The following is an 8,395-nucleotide window of genomic DNA, read 5'->3' on the forward strand; positions in this document are numbered from 1 at the left end:
GTCGAATTTATCACAGACATGTAGAAAATTCACAGGTAAACTGAATATTTTATATCTTGAGAGAGAATAGAATTGTCATTAGTAAACTTGCTATAACCATAGATCAAAGAAACATATTAGTTGTATTATTGATTGAATAGAATTGAAGGTTGATGAAATTAGAATACTCTAATCTTTCGCTTATATTAAATTCCGTTAATTAAATTGTGCTTTCTTAGTTTATTGTTCATCGTTAATTGTCACTAAAATTTCATTAGTCAAATAGAAATAAAAGTTTGCTATTGGTAATTAGTAGATCAATTCCCTGACGGAACGATAATCTATTTCCACTACTATTACTTGTTTATTCGATTGCGTATACTTGCGCAGTAGTAAAAATTCGCAACAAGGCGATATATCGCCTATTGCTTATAACTCATCATGCCTCTGACTTGCGTGCCAATTCCTCTAGCCGATATATCTCAATAATGAGGCGATATATCGCCACTTACTATAAAAAAAAACGGCGTCTCTGACTTGTATGGCGATATTTCGCCTGGACCACTCCCGATATGTCGCAGGCCTATTTGCTCAAGCCGATATATCGCATAGATGAGGCGATATATCTCCTGGGACCGAAAAAATTCCAACTTTTTAAACCAAAAATCCCCTCCAAATCGGTTGTTCAGGCGATATATCGCCTGATGTAGGCGATATATCGCCTAAACACTGTTCAAATTATCAACTTTTTTCAATATGTACCTGGTTACTTTGCAGATAACAGTGAACGGTTTTGCTTAATGAGTTTTTAACTGGTTACCTTAGTGAATGAATTGTTTTTTTTTTATATGTATATTTCAACCATACAAAGTTAAATACATATAAGTGGTTTTATAAATGTAAAGTACTTATCAATTTTTCATGTTTATATTTTTTGAAACTGGTTACATGTTTAATTGTTTTGTTTTTTTCTGCAGGCTCATTTAAAGATAAACCCCTCCAAGAGGTTTGGTAGTAAGGTTCAACATTTTACTGACAAGAGTGTCATTACTGACTTGAAATCTAAGTTGACGAAAAGTCAGAAATCATTGTTTAAGAAGACCCCATTTGGGCACTTTTTAGAAGTATGTGATATTCATTTTCAAACTCAACTTGCCCAGCTTGTGTTATTGAGAGAGGTCTCTCATGAGAGGGAGGAAGAGGAAATGTGGTTTAAGCTTGGTCGAAGAGTGTGTAGGTTTTCTATTGAAGAGTTTGCTCTAGTTACAGGTCTTAGATGTGATGGTGATTTTGATTTAAGTCGTTTTCAAAAAAAGAAAGTTTTGTTTAAGAAAAAAATATTTGGCCGTTTTGTTGGTAAGATGTCAAAGTCTGAATTACGAAATGCTTTTATTAGTAAGGATCTAGTTGATGATGAGGATGTTGTCAAATTGGGTATAGTTCATATCCTAGTTAACTATTTGTACGGCTATACTAATGATAAGTTGGTTGATGATTTCTTTTTTGAGATGGTTGATCGAGATTTTTCTGAATTAGCAAATATTAGTTTTGACAAGTTTGTATGGGATAGGAGTTTTCATTATTTGAAAACTGCTTTGAAGGGTGGGAATAAAATCTTTGATGGACTGTTCGTTGATGGGAAGGTTGGCCTTCACCCTTACAAACTTCTTGGGTTTCCCATTGCTTTTCTTGTATGGATATATGAAAGTATAGCTGAGTTGAGTCCTGAGTTTTGTCAACGGGTTGGGAAAAAATTTCCATGTTTGTTGAATTGGAAGAGTACAGATAATGCCTTCTATGCAAACTTGGTGGGAAAGGTTTTCAACAATCAGAAGGTATAATCTTTTTGTTTTGTAACTAGTTTCTTGCTAAATTTGTTTTATTCATTTTTTTTATTTTTGTTTGTGTACCTGGTTTCAGTTGATGGTAACCAGTTTTCTTGATTTTGTATATATATATATTTAATTTATTCAGTTGACTATCCTGAATGTCTATCCGTCTTCTGAGGAGAGAAAGAAACTGGCAGTAAAGAAGTTTAAGTTTGAACCTCTGTACTTGCCGAAGGTGTGTGCTGAAGATGGAGACAGTAGTCCGGGTACCCAGGTACTGGTTAGTTTTGTTGTTTGTTTTAGTTAAAAAAAAAATTATTTTGTTTTGAAATTTATAGGTTTCTTTTTATGTTTTTTTTTTTTTTTTTGCTGTTTTGTAAAGTATTTTATTTTGTTTTTTTAGGTTGATAGTGAAAAGTTGAGATTGATTTGTGAATCAATCTCATCAATAAAAGCATGCCAAGAAACTATTATTAGTGACATTGCAGTTATGAGATCTGAGTTCATGGGGAAACTCAGTGATTTATCTGCAATGATTGCAAAATTTGTTGCAAAAAATTCTGAAAAAGTTGCAAATACAAGTGATGAAAGTGCTGGTTTTAATGAAGGGGAAAAGCCAGCTGATTTTGATAATGTTTCCAGTCCTATTTCTGATGATTCTAAGGTAACTTGTTTGTTTTTATGCTTTATTGTTTTTTTTAACCATTTTTAGTTGTAACCAGATTGTTTTTTTTTTTTTTTTGGCTAGGATTGTGGAAATGATTCAGTTGAAGAGTCTGATGGTAGTAAGGTAACTGGTTTATGTTTCTCAATAGTATGTTGTGTTTTTGTAGTTGTTTAGTGTAACCAGTTACTGTTGTAACCAATTTCATTATTTCTTTTAGGGTGTTGAGAAGGATTTAAATGAAAATTTTGATGCTGTTTATTCTGGGTTGGATTTGTCAAATGTTGTGTGTGGAGATAAGGTTTTGTAATTTATTTTTGTTTTTGTTTCTTGTATTATTTTATTTAAAATTGAATTTGTTGTAATTGATTTTATTTTTATTCATTATAGGATTTTACAAATAAGCCTGAGTTCAGTTCAGTTGGTTTAAGTTTTGAAGAAGTATATGTGGATCCAGAGATTTTGAGTGTTATTGATAAAACTGTTAAGTATGCAGAAGGAGAAAAGATATTTAGTGGGAGTAAGGATGATTGGAAGGTTGTGATGGTTGGTGATGATGATGAGGTTCCTGTTGCTATTGAAAAGAGGGAGCCTAAACCTAGTACTCATGTCAAATCTCATTTTGTTACTGAGTTTGGTTCTTCTGAAGTAAAAGAAACTGTGAAGAGGAAGGGAGAGGAAGTGGTGATTGTTAGAGGATTGCATCCATTTGAAAATGAAATTGGGCAGAATGTTTCAAATAATGATTGCCTGGATTATATTTCTTGGATTGAGGATAAAATGAATTTTAAGAATAAGTATGTTTTTTTATATTTTGTTTAATATTATTATTCTTGATATTTAATTGTTTGTTAATATATATATATTTTGTTTTGAATGAAGAAGAAATTTTCTGATGTCAATAACATTATCAATCCCCCAATGGATTATTCTTTTGTTAAAATTTCTGAGAAAATGTGGTTTTACAAGCTTCAAACTTGTGGGGAGGAGCTGATGGACACTATAAGTAACCAGGTTCTTGTTATAATGTTTATTTATTAGTATTTGTTTGTTTAGATGTTTTTTTTTTTTTTGTTGATCATGTTTAAGACAAGTAACCAGGTTCCTTTTAGTACTGTGTGTAAATTATTTTTAAATTTTGGGTAGTAACCAGGTTCTTTGAAGCATTGTGTGTAACTTGTTTTTTTTTTTTATTATATATTGGCTAGTAACTAGGTTCTTGGTATAATGTTTATTAATTAGCATTTGTTTGTTTATATGTTTTGTTTTTGTTGTTGATCATGGTTAAGACAAGTAACCAGGTTCCTTTTAGTACTGTGTGTAAATTGTTTTTATTATTTATGGGTAGTAACCAGGTTCTTGTAGCATTGTGTGTCACTTGTTTTTTTTTATTATATATTTGCTAGTATCCAGGTTCCTAACTTTTGTATGTTTATTTATTTTTTGTAGCATATAAATGTATGTTTTTATTACTTGAGGAAGAATATTAAGTTGATTGATGGTTTGAACAAGAGGGTTACAACTACAGACTCTTGGTTTGATGCAACTATCAAGGGTTTGTATGATAACTTTGTGGCAGCCAAATGTGATTCAAGCAGCATTAGTTTTGATAACCTAATTTCAGATTACATTATTGGTGAATATTTGTTTTGTAACACTCCTTGGGTGGATATGGATCATGTTCTTTTTCCTGTGCATGTGAAGGTTCAGTTGCATTGGGTTTTTATTCACTTTTCCATTAAGAGTAGGATGTTAACTGTCTACAATTCTTTGACGGGGAAGAAGAATGAGAGTATTGCTTTGCCATATGTGAAGGCTTATTCTGTTGTTTTACCATATTTTCTAGATTTTCTTGATTTTTATTGTTCTAGGAAAGATTTGGACTTGAATGTTGGTCCATATTCTGTTGGGAAGAAGGATCCAATTGATTTTAACTTTGCCAAAGACTTGCCATTTTAAGAGGATAAGTAAGTAACTGGTTTTTTGTATATTGTTGTTTATTTTTCTATTTTGTTTGTTTTTAAATAATTTCATATGCTGTTTTTTGTGTTTTTTTTTTTTTTTTTGCAGTGATTGTGGAGTATTTGTTATCAAGTATGCTGATTTGTTTATCCATGGGAAGATTGATGATATTCCGAAAAACATGGCTGCCAAAATTTCTACCTATCGTGATTATCTTGCCATTAACTTGTATAGTCATGCAAAAAAGAAGCAGATTGGTGGGTACAAGATAGAAGATGATGTTCCATCAAAGAAATCAAAGAGGAGGAGGAATTATAAGTAGAGATGTTGGAGTTTTTTTTTTTTAGCTGTATTAACGATCGTGTCTTTTTTTTTTTCTTTGTTTAATAGTGAAGTTGTGGTTTGTAACTGGATATTGTTTTAGTACTGGACTTATGTATGGTTTTTCTTTTTGGTCAATGTAAAGAATTGGTTTCAACTTTTGGCTTAATATAAAGTTTTTTTTAATGTATTTTATTTTAATGTGTATGTTTCTTTTTTCAATAGAGTTTGTGATTTTTTTTTTTTTAAAGTGTGAAGATATTGTTATGTACATGTTTTTTTTTTCATATAGGTTTCGATTATTATTGTATGAAGATGGTGTAACCGGTTACTTCTGTGTTAGATTGGAAAAGCTATATGTTTCAGGTAACTGGTTACTGTTTCTTTAGTTTTTATTTCTATTTTTTAAATTATTTTTTTATTTATTTATGTTTGTTGTGTTTTTTTTTTCTGTGAACGATTTGTGATTATATAACTAGGTTTTTTAAGTAGTTGGTTTTATTAATATATAGTTGTTTGTTAAATTTTCTTATAGTAACTGCTTTTTTTTTTCTTCATATTTTTATGTGTTGTAACCAGGTACTTGAATTTTCAGTTTTTGAATATCTTGTGTTGGAACCTAGAAGTTGAGTATCAAGTTTATAATATTTATGTTTTTTTGTTTTTTGTGAAAGATTTGTGGTTATATAATTAGGTTTTTAAATCGTTGGTTACATGTATATGTAGTTGTTTGTTAAATTTACTTATAGTATCTGTTTTTTTTCTTTCTATAATATGTGTTGTAACCAGGTACTTGAGTCTCCAGATTTGGAATATCTTTGTGTTTGGAACCATGAAGTTGAGTATCAAGTTTATAAAATGTAAAATGTTTAAAAAGTTTGTACTTTTATTGAAGTAGAAAACATTAGGATACAATTTTATTACATCAAATGAAAATATTGAAATTGTAGTATATCTATTCTTTAGAAAATTATTTGTCTATTTTCTTTGACTTTGTTGTGTTTCGCAGCTTTAGGATTGGTTCATTCCTGCATGTTTTTCTATTATGCCCTTGCTGCGCGCATCTTCCACATTTTATTTGCACCTTTGGTTCTCCTCTAGATCTGATTCTTTTTCTTCTAGTGCGGCCTGGTGGTTTTCTTGATTTTGGTGGTAGGACAATTATGTTTAAAGTCTCTGGCAGTGTCCATTCGCTGTAATTTGGCAATGGATGAACAGTTGAGTCATATGTTGCTTTCATAGTTGTAGTTTTGTAGTAATCAGCAACATAATCATATGTTTTCAGCCGTGTTTTGGTGAATACTGCTATTGCATGTGCACACGGTATTTCGTCTTGTTGGAATCTTTTGCATTCACATGTTTTCTCCATTAGGTTGACCAAAAAATTTCCTTTCTGTTCAACCACAACTTGGTACAATATAGTGTTTACTGGGAAGACCTGTTTATTTTAGTAGAGAAACACATGTTAGAAAGTGGATACTGTGATATTTTTGAGTAACTGGTTACTAAAAGTTTTGATAAATAATATTCAGTGCTCAATATATGTCAGGTACCCGAAATTTAATGGCACGAATAAAGTTTTCTCTAAGCACAGTTTCAGTATCTGTTGTTACTTGTGTGAATGTTCCGTTTGCTTCGTTACCATTTTTCCATACCCATTTTTGAACTAAACTTCGAAGGCCCTCCATCATTGTAGTGATTGGCAGCGTTCTTGCAGCTTTCAATGCAGCATTTATTGATTCAGCTATATTTGATGTCATCATTGTATATCTTCTTGTTGGAGCATGGCATCTAGACCAAGTTGAATATCCAATTTTTTTGTAAATACGGTCTTATGTGTGTGTCAATCTTGTCTATTTCATGCATGTAGTGCTCAAATGATTGTACCCTGTATGCCTTTGCTGCTTTGACAAAGTTTAGGTTTAGGTCCTCCCCATGGACACTAAAATTGACTTTGATGTTGTTTAACAGGTGGAATATGCATGCTCCATGGAAAGCTTTTGGGTATACATCGTCTATAGCATTTTCTATGCTTTTATGCCTGTCTGAAATGATTGCCATACCTGTTTGCAAAATCACAATGGAGTAACTGGTTATTATGTCTTAACTGAGTAACTGGTTTCATTAATTTATATGACTGTTATTTATTTATTTTTACACTGTTTTCTCTATTTTATTGCTGGATTATTATTAAACTGATAATTTTATGAGTTTAGTTTGTTTCAATAAGAATATAAAGAAGAAAACAGTACCTTCTCTTTCTCCATATGTCTCCTTCAGCTTTATGAAAAACCATAACCATGATGAATCATTTTCAGAGTCTCCTATTCCAAAGGCTAATGGGAATATGTTGTTGTTAGCATCCATTGTTGAAGCAGTGAATAAAGTTCCCCCAAATGATGTCTTCAAGTAAGTTCCATCTATCACAATGATTGGCCTACAGTGTTTCCATCCTTTGAATGAAATTTGCAAATGCTAGGTACATATATTTGAAGTGATCTATATTGTCTGTAACCAGGTGTGTAATTGTACCTGGGTTCGAGACTTTTAGCATGTGAAGGTAGATGGGAAGTTTTTGGTATGAATCATCTTGGTTTCCCCTTGCCAATTCTAAAGCTTTTTCTCTTACTCTCCAGGCTTTTTGGTACCCCATTGAAACACCAAAATCATCTAGCATGTTGTTGATTATGTCATGTGGTGTGTGTACTCTCTTTATTGACATGTATTTTGATTTTATTAGTTCCCCAATGACATTGCAATTAGCTTGCCTGTGGTCTTCCATAATGATATCCAAGGAGCAGGTGTGAGTTTTTACATACTTTCTAATTTTAAATGTTTCTGTTTTCCTGAACTTTGAAGCTCTAAGTAACTAGTTACAATTGTCATCCACACAGGTTACCAGGTACTCTCTTGGTTCAGATCTTTTTGTCTTGAATTGGAAGTTGTGGATCATAGCATAATAACATAGAGCAGATTTTAAGAGGTTTTTGTCCTTATAAATATGGCCTTCTTCAACTTTGAAAATTTTATGATCAGTTATAATTTCTGTTTCTTCTTTTGTTTTTCTTTTGTTTTCTTCTGTTCTCTCTATGATAAATTCTGCTACATCATCAGCTATGTCTGTAGTATTTGGGAACGTTTGTACCTGGTTATTTCTCGTGTAGGTTGCTTCGTGATATTGTAATTCTGTAGCTGATTGCTCGTTGTTTAGTTGAAGAACTAGCTTTTCTAAATCTGTGTTCTGTTTTTGTGTTTCTTCTTCATATGTAGTGTGTTGAACAGTTTCAACTATTGTTTGATCAACAGTGGTGATGCATAGTGGTAGCTCAGTTACTTCATTTTGCTTCTTTTTCAGCTCAATGTAGAATAGGACTGAATTGTCAGTGAGTAATTTCATTGGTGACATACCTGGTGATAACTGGTAACTCAGCTCAATATTTTGAATATTGCATTTTATTTCAGTTTTCACTAAATGAACCAAATTGTTTAGAGAACAATTTGTTGGTATTATCAGTCCAGTCATGGTGTACTCATCATACTGATATCTATCTGTCCATTTTCCTCCAAAACGAATCAATGTCATTATGGTCTCCATATTTGCAATATAGCACAACATAATTTTTAGTGATGTTTAAAATGT

General features: G+C 31.7%; 1 protein-coding gene across 1 annotated transcript; it reads right to left on the reverse strand.

Moving 5' to 3' along the window:
• Positions 1-5,725: 5,725 nt before the first annotated feature.
• LOC133795327 (uncharacterized) lies at positions 5,726-7,537 on the reverse strand. The gene is made up of 5 exons (XM_062232779.1): positions 7,288-7,537; positions 7,008-7,208; positions 6,725-6,818; positions 6,309-6,546; positions 5,726-6,193 (listed from the first exon to the last, which is right to left on the reverse strand). The coding sequence occupies exons 1-5, from the start codon at positions 7,535-7,537 to the stop codon at positions 5,726-5,728; spliced, it is 1,251 nt and encodes a 416-aa protein (XP_062088763.1).
• Positions 7,538-8,395: the final 858 nt, after the last annotated feature.

Source organism: Humulus lupulus, chromosome 8, assembly GCF_963169125.1.
Source record: "Humulus lupulus chromosome 8, drHumLupu1.1, whole genome shotgun sequence".
Taxonomy (NCBI): domain Eukaryota; kingdom Viridiplantae; phylum Streptophyta; class Magnoliopsida; order Rosales; family Cannabaceae; genus Humulus; species Humulus lupulus.